Source organism: Castanea sativa, chromosome 4 (assembly GCF_040712315.1).
Source record: "Castanea sativa cultivar Marrone di Chiusa Pesio chromosome 4, ASM4071231v1".
NCBI classification, from domain to species: Eukaryota; Viridiplantae; Streptophyta; class Magnoliopsida; order Fagales; family Fagaceae; genus Castanea; species Castanea sativa.
The window spans coordinates 31,816,126-31,833,575 of record NC_134016.1 but is presented as its reverse complement, the minus strand read 5'-3'; the positions used below and the strand labels follow the sequence as shown (position 1 = coordinate 31,833,575).

Genomic DNA, 17,450 nt, shown 5'->3' with positions numbered 1-17,450 from the left:
CCAAATAAAGGAATAGATTTTCTATTCCCTCAATTAAAACTCCCAAACAAAGGAAGGGAAGAATATTCTAAAATTATCTTTTTCATTCCATTCCATTCCATTCCTTCCTCCCAAGCGGAGCCTTAAATACCAACATGAATTTCACGTCTCTCTCTCTCTCTCTCTCTCTCTCTCTCTCTCTCTCTCTCTCTCTCTCTCTCTCTCTCTCTCTCTCTCTCTCTCTCTCTCTCTCTCTCTCTCTCTCGGAGTTTTAAATTTTCATATTCAACCTCTTCTATTTATATCAGTTTGAATTCTCTATTTTAGTTCAAACTTTTATGGCCTGTTTGGAAGTTTAGAGAGGGAAGAGAGTAGATGAGAGGAGAGTAGTGGGGAGGAGAGTAGAGTGAAATGATTACCCTCCATCTTGTTTGGATGTTTTTAAAATTAGTAAGGGGGAAGGGAGTAATTAGCCCTTCCCCTTGTTTGGATGTTTTTAAAATTGGGATGAAGAGGAGAGGAAATTATTAAATAGACAAATTTACCCATATTTGAAAATAAATTGCAACATTGGTCTATGATTAATTGGTTTGTAATTTTGTTAATTTAAAAAGGGTAAATTGGAGAATTCATTTGGTCAATAATTTATCTACTCTACTCTCCCTCCAAATCACTCCAATTTGGGGGAATTAAAAATGAGGGGTTAAAGGTAGTTGAAACCTCCCCAAACCCCTCCAAATCCCTCCCCCTCCTTCCTTAAAAAACTTCCAAACAAGGGATTTAAATTACTCTCCCTCCCTCTACTCTACTCTCCCTCTTTTTTTAAACATCCAAACAGGCCATTAGACTCAACCTTGTTTAGTAGCATCAAAAAGTCTCTATCTAAGGGTCCGGTTGGTTGGAAGGGTGAAAAAGTGGGAGGATGGAAATGATTTTATTTTCTCTCCTTTTTGTTTGGTTGAGAGTAGAAAAGTGGAAGGATGAAAAAAATGAGTTTGAATAAATTTACTCATATACATTTGTTAAAAAATAATGCTTAATTAAAACAAAAAAGTGACAAATAACCACACAAAAATAGCAGTCATTCAAATTTATTAAAAAATAAAAATAATATCCCAAAAAAAGAAGAGGCAATGTTACTTCCAGGAAAAAGAAAAGAAAAGAAAAGAAAAGAAAGAAAGAGGCATGCCAGGCCTTAGAAAATCAAAAGAAACAAAAAGAATAGGAAAAAAAAAAAAAGGAAGAGGCAATAGCCCAGAAAAAAAAGGGCAACGGTATTGAAAATCAAAAGAAACAAAAAGAATAGGAAAAAACAAAAAAAAGCAACAGCCTAGAAAAAAAAAAGAAAAAGGAAAAAAAGAAAACTGCCCAGAAGAAGCAGTAAAAAAAAAAGAAAAAAGAAAAGAAAAGGGCAATGTACTGCCCAGTGGAAAAGAAAAAAAAAAGAGGCAACTTGAAGAATGTGCATATGGACATTTTTGTCAATTAAGAAAAAATTCATCCCCACTCAATTTTCTCTTCATTTTGGGGAGAAAACTTTTTGGTGTCTGGGGAGAAAAAGACCTGGACTCTACCATTTATTTTCTTTCCTCCCCACCCAACCACACACACTCAAAAAAGTTTTCTTTCCTATTTTCTCTCTAATCTTCTCTCCAAAGTTTTCCATCCACCCTATTTCACTTCTAAACAAACACACCCTAAGTGATGATGGAAACGTGGCTCTCTGTTTTTTTTTTCTTGGAAATTTTTTTAAAATTTCAAAATATTTACCGGCCAATATCTGTTTTTTGACCAAAAGAAGGAACCATACAAATTGCAAAACTGGCTATAGTTCTCAGAACCATATGGTTTGATCTCAGTTTGAGTGGTTCCATGCTTTTTTCTCATAAAGAGGTTTCTAGAGTTAAAAAAAGCCGCAATTGTGAAAGGTTCATGGTAAACCAAGTCGGACTATATGGTCCAGTTCGGGTCTGAGAACCCTGAGAAAGAGAACTTTAGTCTCCAGCTATTGAACCTATAAGTTTAGAAAGCGAATAAGGAGATTTTGCTATGATTATTGTGCACTAAAGATTCTGTATCAAACATCGTCTTCAGCATTAATGTATTGAAGACTTATGAGGTATTCCAAGTGAAGCTGTTACAAAATTAATCAACTGCAACCAAGTTGTTGAAGTCAAACATAAATGGGATATTTGTGCATTTAAGAGATTTATGAAGTAGAAGAGTCTAATTGGGTTGGAGCTGGGTTCAAATAGCGCTCGTAATTTCTATGGTAGGTTGCAATTTTGACATCAAGTCAATTTTTTTGTTGTTGTTGCAATAGATTAAAAAAATCATTAGTATCGAGTTATTGCAATGATTTTTTTTTGGGAGAAGTTATTGCAATGATTTCTTTATTTTAAGTTATTACAACAAATTTTCTTAATGTATTAAAGTATTAAGACTTTTTTGCAACTGATAACGCAGTAGAGGCCAACCGATTGACATATATTTTTATTGACCACTAGATATCTTGACGATAATTATATATTTAATACAAAAAAAAAATAATCCCTACACAAAATGAAACTCAAGGTTTGGTCAATTGAGCCAATAAGCAGGCCCAATTGACCAACATAACTGAATCGATCCTGTGAAAATCAAGTAACTTTCATCTAGTCAACCTTTCACACTCAATGCAATGTGGTGTAAATTGAAATTTCTACTAACCAACATAGTTGGCTTGGCATGAAAAACCAGTCCTATAACTGACCCATCAAGCCCATAAACACCCCTACATATTATTTAAATAAGACTAATGCTACAACCACAAATTATTTTACAACATTTTAATGTGGCCAACTTCTTATTGGTTTTCATCTAGACCCACAATTAATATCACATTTTTATTTACTAATAATCATTAACCATGTTAGCAGTGTGTAAAATTTTTTGTAAAATAGTTTGTATCTTTAGCATTATTCTTTAAATAAATGGTAAATTTATTATAAATTTTACAATAAAAGCCTTAAAAACTGAAGTGGTAATAAATGTAATTGATATCAAATTAACAACATAATAAATAAATATTTGTCTCATAAAAAAAAAATATTTAAATTATTCAACATCAATTTATAAAGTTTATGCAGTGTCTATAGCTTTTCTATTTTAACCATATATTTCCCTTTTCTTTCTCAAGGTAAGAATCTTTAGTATTTAACCTAAAATATTAAGACTAAATGTTTATTTATTTTTATATAGAGAAAAAGACTAAATGTTTTAATACAGTCTAGTGAACATAAACTTTTAGCTTTTCTTTTCTTTAATAAATAAGACAATTAGAATTCCCTTCCTTAATTCTCTTTAAAAAAAAAAAAAAGAATTCCTTTCCTTAAGAGTCGCTAAAGTAAAGAACTCAAGGAGCTTACAAAAAACTAACATTAAAAAAAAAAAAACTTAAAAAATCATCACCAGAATAATATAATTATGGATAATATGCCAAATAAAATCCTCTTCCGAAAATAATCAGTCTTTTAGAATAAAAACAATCACATAATGGAAAACAAATTCAGTCTCATCTAATGTTCCTTCTGTAATCACTAAATCAAAACGATGAAAAATAGAAGAAAGGAATACTAAGAAATAGCATTGCATTCAAATGAAAAGGACCCCAAAGAATGACACCATAAACAGCACACTGATTGGAGAAGAAATGGCAGCCATCTCCACTGCACCACTCTTATGTGATGATTCTGTTGTGGTGTTCTCTTTGGAGGACTGAGGCGGGGCAGTTTCTGGCTCCAAAACTTTGATGATCATCTTCTGTCCCCTCTCGCAGTGTCCAGCAATCCCACTGATGAAATAGAACAAGCCTGGTTTATCCAATTTGAAGACAGTGGCACCGTTATTGGAGAAGAATACAGGATGAGCCGAGTGACATTTATCGTACTCTTCCGCAGTCACCACCAAAACTGAGTCTTTCTTGTACTTGAAACCTGAATTCATATTACAAAGTCTCAAAATGGCATAATTATAATAATTTTTCTTTGTTTCTTTGTCAAGTGATGGTTAAAAATGTTGGTGGTTTACAATTAAGAGTACAGGTTTGAACCTATGATGGTTGTGTACTTGTACTATGCTATGTGAAGTCCTTTAAGATTAAACATAAATCATTGAGAAGGAGTTTTCTGGACATTGACAAGTCATGCATTATTAGGTTATACCAATGATTCAGTTTGCGTTCCTACTTGTTTTAGACACATATTATTGCATGAAGAAGGAAAAATGTTACAAATGCCACACAAAACAAGGTTCAAAGAGAAAAGTTGTTTGAAATGTGTTACTTACGAACAGTGTCATCGACCTTGAACCTGTTTTGAGAAGCCCACTGATTGTACATCTCGTGGTTCCTAGACTTGGGAAGAACCCAGCCACCATCGCCGCCAACTTCGAATTCAGTGGATGTTACAAAGAAGAAATGGTTGAAAGAGGAACAAAGAATCATGAGAAGAAAAGCTTTGCAGGAGAGCATGAAGAGAGAGGCCATTTTTGGGAGCTCTAGCTAGCTAGGGGAGGAAAATTGATCGTGCAAGTTTTTAACAACTTTGGATAATACTGATCAGTTGGACTTAAAAGAGTGTTCAATTTGAAGTTTGTTACTGAAGCAGAAAGAGAGAATTATGAGGAGTGAGAAGTGGAGGTGGTGGTGAGATTGTTGGAGCATGGAGATAAGATTGGCGTTAAGCAAGGGCAGGGCTATCTTTGACTTGGTACACCATTAACAACTGCTTTAGTTTTCAGAGAGCTGATTCTGTTGAGTAAAATCAGCAAAATGTAGACTGTAGAGTCTTCAGTCAGTGTTATCGGAATTTGGAAGTCAACTAATGTAGTTAGGATTCAGATCCTCTAGAGTTCCTAGGGTACTCTACCAAGTAGAGTTCATTAAATCCTAACCACTCTTTAATGATTTAATGGTCTAGATTCTGCCATGTCAGCATTTCATTAACAATCATCTTAATTGTTTTGTTTACAACATTATTTTATTATTTTAAGAATATTATTAATGAAATGCTGACATGGCAGAATCTAAACCATTAAATCATTAAAGAGTGATTAAGATTTAATGAACTCTACTTGGTAGAGTTCCTAGGAACTCTAGAGGATCTGAATCCATGTAGTTAAGGTTAGCGGTAGAGAGAAGTAGTATATTTTTACTATATTTTCGCAATAAATTATAAGTGGTAATTTAAGCTTAGTTTGGATAGGGAGTCTGCCTCTGGCGTTTCACGTTTGAGAATTTTTTTTTTTTTTCCTTCCTGCGCACATGTTCCAACAGAGACAGCATGTACCGCTGTACATGAACAGTAATGTGCACTGTTCAGGTACTTTTCAGGTTTTTTAAAATTAAAAATGGGACCCATAATACTATTCACACATTTAAAAATTATTTTGCTACAGTGTTTTCAGTTTTCAACTGTATCCAAACGGACCCTTAGTATCGGTTCTAATTTAAATTCACAAGTTAAATTATTTTTTTACCCACCTATAATAACCAATAATAACTTGATACTTAAAATTTATTGTGAAAATATTGTGGACATATGTTTAATTTATTGTCATTATCATCACCATTTTCATCTTAAAAGTGTTTTTTTTTTTTTTTTTTCAATTTTAAATAAGGTTTAAGAATAGATTCAAGGGGCCAAAAGAGGCCAGGGGAATCAGCCCATCTTCATCCTCAAAAAAGGCCCAAAGTGAAATGAATGAGATGGGTTGGAGTCTCTAAGTTGAGCAAAGAAGCCCAACGGGCCATGCTGTGGGTCAGGCCATGAGGACTTGGGACAAAAAAGAAAAGTAACACTTGAGAAGTGAGAAAATTAATTACAGATATCCAACATAGATTGTTTAATTTCCTAGAGAAGTACTCTAGTCCTGGGATGTTGATGGAATCAACTGTTTGAGATCCCTTTTGTTTATAGAAGTGTTTAGTTGTTTGCAACCTCTCAAAAAGAGACAATCCTAAGAAGAGTTGTGTCTCTCTCAAGATTTACAACTCTACCCAAACAATGCAACCATATTATGAAACAAATCACTTTTTTTCATAGGCGGAACTATATATATATATATATACACAAAGTTTACCATGTTATGATAATATGATGTTATCATCCTTTCTTACAAATAGCAAGCGAAATTGCTAAAATATATGGCAATTTTTTACTAAAGAATTTTAAGTCCCTTTAAAATTTTATTTTCCCTTCCTACACAATGTGAGATATACACCTCCTACAAAATGTTTTACAAGTTATATATCACTTTTTTATTTACTAATTATTACTCACTACATCCGCATTTTATAAAAAAAAAAAAAGTTATAAAAAATTTAGAACTCTAATACTTTCACAATTTACTTTGAGTAATGGATATTATGACTTAACTCTTGAAGAATAATAAAAACTTTTAACAAAAGAGATTGTATAGGATATGGAAACGGCTTAGCCCATATGATATATAGTCATGTATTTTTTATTTTTTGATCTAGATTAATTAATTATTACGAGATTCATATATAATTGTAGTTGTTGCATGGTCTTTGGGGCTACATTTGTCAATTTAAAACCTATTCTGTTATTCAAAAGTCAATACGACACACTACAATTAGACCTAGCTACATCAGAGAGGTACAAATATGATCTCATGCACAGTAAAAGCTAGCTAACCAGAACCCATTACTGCCACAGCTTGAGCCTCCCAAAGAAGCTGCAAAATGGTTTGAAACTCTCTCAGGGATTTTAGTCTCTTTCTTGCTTACATGGTTTTACCCCATACGGAACATTGCTTGTTGACAACATTAATTCAGCCTGGTAACATATATTCGGATTGTTCCAAGCTCCAAAACGCTTTCCCATTTTCCTATAAAACCCTTCCGAGAATTCAAGTTTCCCTGCAAAATCGTTTCCATAAAGGTAAAGAGCACTAATACAAGGCAGAGATGCCAGCCTTGGAGAAAGACTTCCCGAGAGATTGTTGTTGTGAAGCCCCAAAAATCTCAGCCTTTTCAATTCTGTCATGGACTCTGGAATGTTCCCTGTCAAACCCATGTTAGAAAGATCTAAAAATTCCAAGTTTTGTAGATTTTGCCACTGGATTCCATTGAGATTACCCCCTAGCAAGGGGTTGTTGGACATCACCATCTCTTTTAAGGAAACCATTTCTTGAAGTGACTGAACTAAACCACCAGAAAAGTTGTTTCTCCCAAGGTCCATTAGTGTCAGATTCTTTAGGCTTCCAATTGTACTTGGCAGCTCTTTCTCCAACATATTGTTGCTTAAGTCTAGCTTTAGGAGTGAAGTCAAATTTCCCAAAGTCCAAGGCAATGAACCGGATAGCTTATTCATGCTTAAGTCAAGTATTAAGAGCTCCTTCAAGCCTCCAAAACTTGCTGGAATCTGACCAAATAACTTGTTTCCACCAAGGACTAGTCTTCTCAAATTCACTAAACTGCCCATTTCCTGTGGTAATTCACCTGTCAATCCATTTTCTAGTAGCACTAGAGATTCAAGGCTTTTAAGGTAACCAAAACTGGTTGGAATTGTTCCAATTAGACCAGGGTTTGATCGAAACTCTAAGGATTCTAAGCTTTCTGTGAACTTTTCCCAGTTTGAAGTAGGGATTCTTGCTGGTTTTTGGTGTGGTGAAAAGAAGCAATTGAAGAATGAGAGTTTTCTGAGGTGCTTGAGCATGAATAAGTGATGGGTGAATTCTGCACTTCTAGTACATTGGAGAGAGTTGTCATAAACTGGTCCAATGTTCAGTGCACTGACATACCAAAATCCATTATAAAGATCACAAGACACTCCCTGCAAAAGGTTATCCAAACCAAAATTTCAGAGAAGGAATATATAGTATTAATAGTTCAAACGACAACATTATTTGATAGGTGACCGATCAAATACATCAATTACACCAACATTATTTGATACATATACCGAAAATAATATCATAGAATTTTTGGAGAAAAGGTAGTAATCATTTGTGTAATGACAAAAGGTGAACAATGAATTTTTCTAAATATAGTAAAAATCCAGCCGATTAAAGTGATAAAAATCCGGAAAGAAGTAAGAAATAGTATATTTTCCATAGGTAGATTTTGTATTTTTCGAAGGCACCGTACTCATCCTATTTCATAGTTGAATGATACTTTTTGTCCAAAAATTATAAATAAATAAGAGAAAGAAAACTAAAAGAAAGCATAATCCAGGAATTTGTTTTGCTAAGGCTTCATAGATGCAACAAGATAAGGCTTCATACATATCAGAATAATTTTCTACTAGACACTGCTCATCTGAGCTTAAATTGTAATGAAATGAACTGGATGAGGTCCCTTCTTAGCAGTAGCATGTAACTTTCATTTTCTAAAATTGTGCCAAGATTATGGTTGTGAATGTCCTTCATTTTGTTGCCAGCATGAAAACGTAAAAACTTGAAATTAGTTGTAGAATGATTTTAGCATCATTATGTTTGAATAATATCTATCATGACTGTTCCATTTGAGAGAGAGAGAGAGAGAGAGAGAGAGAGAGAGAGAGAGAGAGAGAGAGAGTTAATATGTTTGGGATTAATTTTGCACCTGTATTGGCGTCCACCCACAAGGGTCGGGATAGAGATCTGAGCCATTCCAAGACTTCCCTACAAACCCTTGAATAGCAGCATAGAGGGCTTCTTGCTCATTTTTCTCCATTGGAGCTATTGAAGTGTATTCCTGGCCTTTACAGAAAACAAAAAAGCCAACTAGAAGAACCATAAATGTCGAAATGGAATTATTCATGGCCATTCCAAGATAGATGTATAAGAAGTGGAAAAGAAAAATGACTAAATTATAAGCTGGTCAAGAAGTCTTCTTAATTAGGTGCAACACCATAAAAAGAAAGAACTCGGGGCAGTGTTAGAATCAGGCAAAGTAAGGAAAAGAAGGACCGAGACACTGAAAGAAAACATCAAGGGCTTGAAGGGAAGCCTTTCTCCAATGCTAATTACTAGTACTATACCAACAAACTCCAAAGAGAAGGCTAAAAGTAGTTAGTAAAGCACAAGGTAGGAAGCCATAAAATTAACAAAGTATAAGAAACTCTTCTTGAGGCTGGAGAAAAAGAAATAATTAAGAGCAGTTACAATATTAAGGCCAGACTGTAGGATGAAAGAAGCTGAAGTTGGGAAAGCTCTTAAATGAGATTTCTTAAAACCATAGCCATCTACACTCTATAGTGGAGAGTGGTCTCCTGTGAGCTTGCATGTTCGTTTGTTTTTTTTTTTTTTGTGAAGGATTATCTAAAGGGTATAATCGTGGCTAAAAGTATTAAATAAAGAATTACAAATCATATCTATAATTAAATGAGTAAAATTTAGTTACAGTTTCATAAGTGTGGTAACTTAAAACTTTCAATTAAGTTTAAGAAAAATATTCTAACTTTTGCTCTAATTACAAATGAGTTTTTTTTTTTATTTTTTAAATTAAGATTATCTAAAGTTTTTAGGAAACTCTACTGTATAGAGTAACTCTTTTAATATAGATCTTATACCTTAAAATAAATGGTTCTGATTACACAAATCTTGATCCCGTTCTTTTTAACACTAAAGTGGTCTCATAAATAATCCTATGATCTAGGGTGTCTCAATTTTGTAATGGAGGAACATTAGGGAACATCGTTAAATAAATTGCCAACACATGAACTTATTAACTTATTAGTATTCCTTTCTTTGAAATGGCAATAATTAAGTGGATTAAGGATAAATGAGCTGCGTTTTTACCTCCATTTTTTTAATATATAATTCATTAGTTGGGAGAGATGATTTTTTTTTAAAGTAAACAGTAATACTTATTAAAACACACATAAAAATAATAATACTAGTGTTTTAAACCAAATTTAGACCTTAGTTATTAAAGATATTAGAATGTATTAATATTGAGCTATAAGACTCTCTGTTTTATTTTACCTTTTTGAAACTACGAAATAGTGGCTTTACAAACAGTGAAAAGTTAACAGAGCATTAGTTTAAGAAATAATTATAGAATCTTTATATGGAAAAAGAAAAAAAAATTGATAACATTTTATATTTCTCTTAAAAGTAATATTAAAATTTCCTTAAAATAGTTCAACAACAAACACTGGTTAACCAAGCCCTAAGCTTAAATTGAACAGAGTTATTCGCAATTACTAATTATAAATAGTACACCATCAAGGTGATCTATATACTATTGCGCTGAATGAAACTGTGAAAACGGCCAATTAATTAATAAAGCAAACTGTGGTAGATGAATATACTAGATTGATAGGTTAACAAATTTCTGTAAAGCAATAAACTAGCTAGTAAGACATTGTTATCCCTAATTAAAGTCGGCCGACGAAAAAGGCATGGTGGTTGGGAGTTATTAAGGTTTTTGAGATTTGGAGTGAGAGGATAATTGGAACTAGGGTATATAGGGGACCATTTTTAAGGCAAGCCTGAGCATGCACGTTGAAGTAGAGCCTGCACAGACAAATTAAAACCTAGACTTACTGTAATTTTCGGTTGTTTTTGCTTTTGTAATCACAGAGAGAGCTTTTAAAGAGCTAGCATGATAGACAATTCAATTATTTCCTAAAAAACACATCAACTTATTCAGCGGCTAGTTATTTTATAGGTGGCTTGGGTTCTTTCTTCTCTCTCCATCTTTTATGGGCATGGATATAACTAACTGGATTGTGTTAACAGCACTGTAACGTGCCTGTTAATAACAATTTTTTTGGTAGCTTTTTGTCTTTTTTTATTTATTTAATGTTTATCAGCAGTTTTTTTGACAATTTTTTTTTTAAGTGAGACCCATATGGAGAAATTTTAACAAACACTGCACGATACTTGTTAACATTTCTCTAAGAGTATTGCTGTATATTAGGGATTCAATAATGCTATTGTTGATGATGGGCTTTTCATTAATAATCTTACGTGCAATTGGTGCAATCTATCTTTAGATAGCTACAGTAGAGATGGGCGTAGTCCTATTGAAACATTAAAGCAAACACTTACCGTTAAAAGGATATCCTAGCTATGCTCAATGTTAGCACAAAGCTACAATCAAAGGATAACCTCTACTAACTGTTAAAGAGAAAATAATAGGATAGAAATTTTCACCTAACTATTTGAATTTGAAAGAAAGTTCTTCCAAGTTCCAACCCACCAATGGTCCATTAGTTTGGTTAGAGGAGTGAAAAATTGGGAGGATAGAAAAGTGAAAAAATATAAATTTTTTTTATTTTCTCTCATTTTTATTTGGTTGAGAGTGGAAAAGTGGAATGATAGAAAAAATAAGTTTGAATAAATTTACTCATATACCTTTGTTAAAGAATGATGCTTAATTAAAACAAAAAAGTGACAAATAACCACAAAAAATAGCAATCATTCAAATTTATTTAAATATAAAAATAATATCCAAAAAAAGAAGAGGCAATGTTACTGCCAGGAACAAAAAAAAAAGAAAAAAAAGAAGAAAGAGGCACGCCAGGACTTATAAATTCAAAAGAAACAAAAAGAATAGGAAAAAAAAAATGAAAGAGGCAACAGCCCAGAAAAAAAAAAGGGGCAACATTACTGAAAATCAAAAGAAACAAAAAGAATAGGAAAAAAAAAAAAGAAGAAGAAGAAGAAGGCAGCTGCCCAGAAGAAGCAGAAAAAGAAAAAAAAAGAAAAAAAGAAGAAAAGGGCAACGTACTGTCCAATGGAAAAGAAAAAAAATAAAGGCAACTTGAAGAATGTGCACATAGACATTTTGCCAATTAAGAAAAAATTTACCCCTACTCAGTTTTCTCTCCATTTTGGGGAGAAAATTTTTTGGTGTGTCCAGGGAGAAAACACCTAGATCCCTCATTTATTTTCTTTCCTCTCCACTCAACCAAACACACTCAAAAAAGTTTTACCTCCTATTTTCTCTCTAAAATTTTCCATCCACCTTATTTCACTTCCAAACAAATACACCCTATGTGACAAGTTAAATAAATATATATATATTGTAAGGACACAATTCAAATTCCCAAACCACGACTGGGAGGAAAATGGGCTTGAAAGACCTTTCTTCACAATGAATTTGTAGAGGATGGGTTTGTAATTTAGATTTCAAGGATGGCTTTAGACAATCACAAAAAGAACGGGCTTTGGGCCCAATGGAACAAAACAAAGAATCGTTTGCAAAGAGTAAGATTGAGAATTCCTCCTCGGACTGTTTTCGAGGATAGTTTCTAATAGTATTTCTCAAGTGTGGATACAAATATTGATTATCAAACACTTCTTCTTTTTTAAAAAGCCTCCCTTCTCTTCGTATGCCTTCCCTCCTATTTATACTCTTCCTCTTCTCTTCATCATCTTCCACTTTCTGGCTGCAACCCTCATTTTTGGATACTTGTCCCATCCATTCTTCCCTAGAGTCCGCCGGGATTTGGGACCAAGTTCCAAGCTCTATGCTCAGGTCCCATCCTTTCATCTATCCTGTCAGCGTATCAATTACGGAGTCTTTAATATATGGGCGGTGGTAGCAGCTTTACTTTAGACATTCCACCGCTCTTTCTAATGTCCTCCACGTATACTGTGTATCCTCGGCTTAACATTCCGAGGACAAATTTACTCCTCGGACGGTATGGGACACTTAAATACTCCACGATCATTTTGATGTTTTCGGATTTGGGTTTCTAGCCCAAAAGGCCTTGTTGGGCCGTCCATTATAAATTACTGGGCCCAATACCCCTACAATAGCCCCTCGAGATTCTTTATTTTCTTTCACCTCGGGAGGAAAATAGGATCTCGACTTAAGACCCTTTCACCTGCCGAGAATCTGGAATATTACTAACGGAAATAACTTCGAATTACCCATCGCGCGTTCCGATGCTTCGGTATGCGAAACGCCCCGAATTTATTATTGGCGCTTCTATGTCCCCCACGTTTCATTGATACGACACATATCCAACGGTCGAGAGCGATTCTTTGTGTTGAGGCGGGGTCGCCCACTTCAAAACACCTTTTGACATATAAATACTAATTTTCTTCAAACTTCTTCACACTACAGAAACCTGATAACGTACCTGCCACACTTTCCATCTCCCCGTACTCTCTCTTTCTATCAAGTACTCTGTCCGAGGTGACGTGCTTTCTTCTTTTTTAAAAGTAAGTTCTTCAATACTCTTTGCCCTCCTTATCATCTTTTTGTTTCTTTTGTTTCTTTTCCTTCCCGTCTTCTCTTTTTCACTGTGTCTTCCATCCTCGGCGTAGTTAGTTTTCTTCCCACCCCCCCTTTTTTTTTTCAAAAAAGAAATGGGTAGGTTTGCGTCCCTGGTAGATTCAAACGAAAAAATAGAGCAATTTAAGGTTAAGTACAAAATTCCCTTGGATGTATCCATTAGGTACTGTAACGAGGAAGAGTATTATACAAAAAGAAAAACGGGGGAAGTCGTAATCCCGATGATTGCGTTCATCGAAGGGGGAATGAAAATCCCCATGGGAACCGTGACTAGGGATTATCTTAGGGCTTTTAGATTAGCTCAGGCCGGTGCGCCCCAAATGTTTTAGGATTCTAGGTTCCATAGATGCCTTAAATGAGAAGATGAACTTAGGGCTCACTCACCACGACGTGAACCGGGTTTACAACCTCCATTACCTAAGCAAAAAAGATGAGTATTACCTAAAATCTAGATACCCGAAGTTAGGCTAATTCAATGTACGCACCGAATCGAATAAGGGCCTTTAAAACGACTTCTGATCATATCGGGGAAATTGTACAACCGGCCTCCCTATCCGACAAGGGAAGGGACTCCGGGTGAAATTTCTTTTACATACTATTATCCTCTTGTCTTTTTACTTTTTCTTACCCTCTTTACTTGGATAACTCTTCGGATCCACACGCGCGGATCGTCATCCCAATCTCGTTGACTTCGGACGGTTGGATAGGATCCTGGGCAGTGAGGTTTTTGTGCACGCGGACGGCCAACTCCGAGCGGCTCATCGATCCTCGGCTACAACCCAATATCCAAAGCTTTTCGGGCGCCGAAGTGCGTGATCAAAGCCCACGATCCTCGTCTTCCTCGGATCGGTGTTCTTGTTGAAGGTTTCTTGGTACGGGGGACTACCCCTATTCCCTCGAGCACCTTGGTCACCCAACCTATCCAACCACCACAATTCGTTCCGGTTGGGATTCCCACAGTTCCTTTGGCCACAAAATTAACTTTTGGTGAAGCCGCGTCTTCCTACTCCACTGTAAAGGAAGAAGAAGAAGAAGAAATAGTTGAGGTATCGAGATTCCGAGGACGAGTTTGAGGTTTTTAATCAACCCTACTCTGTGAAGATTCAACTTCCATCCTCGGCACCTCTACCCATATCTCGGAGGCTACAATTTGAAGATTTTGACAATATGGGCATTCAACGAAAGACTAAGCCCAGTTTAAAGGATGTCCTTGAGGGCAACGATAAGGCCCTCGAGTCAAGAACCACCCAAAGAGGTGCGCCCTCGGACTCGAAAAGGGTGCTGACAAAGGCCCTGAAGCTAGGCTTCCTCCTCCTCCCCCATCCTCCCAAACCCAATGTACCAATATAGCTGATCTCAAAAGAAAAAGGGATCAGCCGAAAGAAAAGGAAGTGGTGGAAGTAGGAAAGGGCTCTGTTGCCAAGGAGCCCGAGGTGGAAAAGGGTGGAAAGCAGGCCCGCACCATACAGACTAGGTCGGAAAGAAGAACTGACCAACAGGTGGCCGTACGCGCCCCTGCATGGCTCCCTGACATGTCTATGGACGACGAGTTCATTACCGTGGATGCGTCCATTAGAAATTCCGATGAAGGGACAGCTGCATGCGTCGCGGATGCATTGGAGTAGGCGCTGTTACTCCAGGGATATGGTTGAGCTGAGAAAGAAAAGGGACCATACCGTCTTCATGACTTTGAAGAAGGAGCTTGCAATGGTAAGTTTTCTTCCTCTAAAACCTTGGCTTTCTCTTTTTTTTTTTTTTTTATATACATATGTCTAATTTTTATATGTTTTGTTCGTAGGCCGTTCAATCTGCCCATAGGGCAGAGGAGATTGCCATCAACTCCTACAAGTCTCTGAGGGCCGAGGAATCCAGGCGTGAAACCGCCCAGAAGATCTCAGACCTTCACAAGAAGAAACTGCAGGAGGTCACAGCGAAGTTGGCCAAGGCAGAGAGTGATAAGGCAGGCTTGGAGGCTGATCTGAAGACAACGACTAATCAAGCCGAGGATCAGCGCCTAAAGCTCCGTGAAGCCGACAACAACCTCTTAGCGACACGAAGGCTCGTAGAGGATCTCAAGAAAGATCTCGAACGAGTACGAGAAGGCCAAGAGGAAGCCATCAAGGGCAAAGAGGAAGCTATTGAGGAGAAGAAGAAGGCCGAGAAAGCAAAACAAGAGGCCGAGATGTCAAGGGACCAAGCCGAACAAGACGGTTATGATATAGGCGTGAAGGAGGTCACTGAAACCTTCAAGGCTCAGGTTCCCGAGGTATGTAGGCATTACGCACTCCAAGTGTGGAATGAGGCACTTTCCCAGTGGGATTGATGCCTCTTCCCGCTCTTTGAAAGCCGAGTGTCTACTATCCTCCCGCAATTCGCGCTTCTTCCATTCTGAAGTTGCCCGAAGGCTGTCCATGGATCATCGAGGATAAGGGGGGTGATTTGGTTGAGGATTCAACTCTTCCCGAAGATGCTCCTAAGCAAGGCGATCCCGGTACAAGAAAGGGCGCTTGAAGACGTGCAACCCTCAAGTGACCTTCAGGAACCTTCGAAGGATGAGTTGGGTGATCAAGCTAATCCAATACCCTTGATAGATGATCCCAAAGGCAAAGGAATTGCGGTTGAGTCCTCGGTCCAGCTTCCATCTCCTAAAGACCCTAAAGGCCCTCTGAAGATCAAGCTGAAACAATGAATGCCTGCTGCCTTCCTTCTATTTCTTTTTATCTCTAAGTGTAATTTCTAAATGTGATTGAAAAAGTACTTTATTTTGAATTTAATATAAACACGAATGTTGTTTTACTTGTTTAGATGACTCTTATTTTTTGCTCTGTTTTGATCATATCATTCCATAAATATCATCTCTTTGTCTTTTACCAAAGTTATTAGCAACAACTTGAATTGAAATTGATGCTCCAGGAGGGCTTAATTATGCCGAGAACTGCATTAAGTAATGCATTTTGAGTGTTTGATTCTTCGTTTTGGATTTCTAGTTTGAACTATGTAAAGATAAGGCATATGGTCTATGCAAATATCTGATGTTTTTGACAAAGAAGAAAAGAAGTATTAATTTTTCCCAAGTAAATGATCCGAGGATCCAGGCATACCAAGCTTCAGCTTGGTACTTAGATAAATAAATTCGAAATGTTAATTTTCCCAAAGTAGATGATCCGAGGACCAGACGTAACTTTGGTTCTGTTTAACACTTAGTAACGAGTATCAATTTAGACGAGGTATGTGGTCCGAGGATCCAGGCATACCAAGTTTCAGCTTGATACTTAGACGAATAAATTTAAAATGTTAATTTTCCCAAAAGTAGATGATCCGACGAGCAGACGTAACTTAGGTTATGTTTAACTCTTTGTATAGAGTATCAATTTAGACGAAGTATGTGGTCCGAGGATCCGGGCATACCAAGTTTCAGCTTGATACTTAGACAAATAAATTTAAAATGTTAATTTTCCCAAAGTATATGATCCGAGGACCAGACGTAACTTAGGTTCTGTTTAACACTTAGTAACGAGTATCAATTTAGACGAGGTATGTGGTCCGAGGATCCGGGCATACCAAGTTTCGACTTGATACTTAGACGAATAAATTTAAAATGTTAATTTTTCCAAAGTAGATGATCGAGGACCGAGACGTAACTTAGGTTCTATTTAACACTTAGTAAAGAGTATCAATTTAGACGAGGTATGTGGTCGAGATCCGAGGGCATACCAAGTTTCGGCTTGATACTTAGACGAATGAAGATAACGAATATAATGTAGTTTACAACAAAAAACGGCCGAAGTGCCTTTTATTTAGTAATAGTACCTTCGTAGATTATTTACATTCCGGGGACGTTGTACAACATTTTCGTCCAAATCTTCAGGATTGTAGGCCCCTATTCTACTACCGAGTAATACGATAAGGTCCTTCCCGGTTGGGCCCCAATTTTCCCCACGCAGGATTCTTCATCGTGCCCAAAACTTTCCTTAATACTAAGTCACCTGGTCCCAAGAGGTCGAAGTTTCACATGAGAATCACCCTGGCAGCTTATGTTGATAATAAGCTAGTTGAACCATGGCGCTTTCTCGCCGTTCCTCAACTAAGTCTAAGTTTCTCATTAATAGATCATCATTGCTATACGGAATAAAGGAGCTTTTCTTCGGGGTTGGGAACCCGAGTTTCTAAGGGGATTCTTGCCTCGGCTCCATAAGTCATGGCGAAGGGTGTTTCACACAGTGGATCTTCG

General features: G+C 36.4%; 2 protein-coding genes across 2 annotated transcripts; both read right to left on the bottom strand.

The window, feature by feature from the left end:
* Nucleotides 1-3,612: 3,612 nt before the first annotated feature.
* On the bottom strand, nucleotides 3,613-4,504 carry LOC142632721 (early nodulin-like protein 6). The gene is made up of 2 exons (XM_075807074.1): nucleotides 4,306-4,504; nucleotides 3,613-3,953 (listed from the first exon to the last, which is right to left on the bottom strand). Exons 1-2 carry the CDS (start codon nucleotides 4,502-4,504, stop codon nucleotides 3,613-3,615), a joined length of 540 nt encoding a protein of 179 aa, XP_075663189.1.
* Nucleotides 4,505-6,523: 2,019 nt separating this feature from the next.
* On the bottom strand, nucleotides 6,524-9,200 carry LOC142630957 (uncharacterized). The gene is made up of 2 exons (XM_075805015.1): nucleotides 8,588-9,200; nucleotides 6,524-7,817 (listed from the first exon to the last, which is right to left on the bottom strand). Exons 1-2 carry the CDS (start codon nucleotides 8,789-8,791, stop codon nucleotides 6,750-6,752), a joined length of 1,272 nt encoding a protein of 423 aa, XP_075661130.1. The 5' UTR covers nucleotides 8,792-9,200; the 3' UTR covers nucleotides 6,524-6,749.
* Between the last annotated feature and the right edge of the window lie 8,250 nt (nucleotides 9,201-17,450).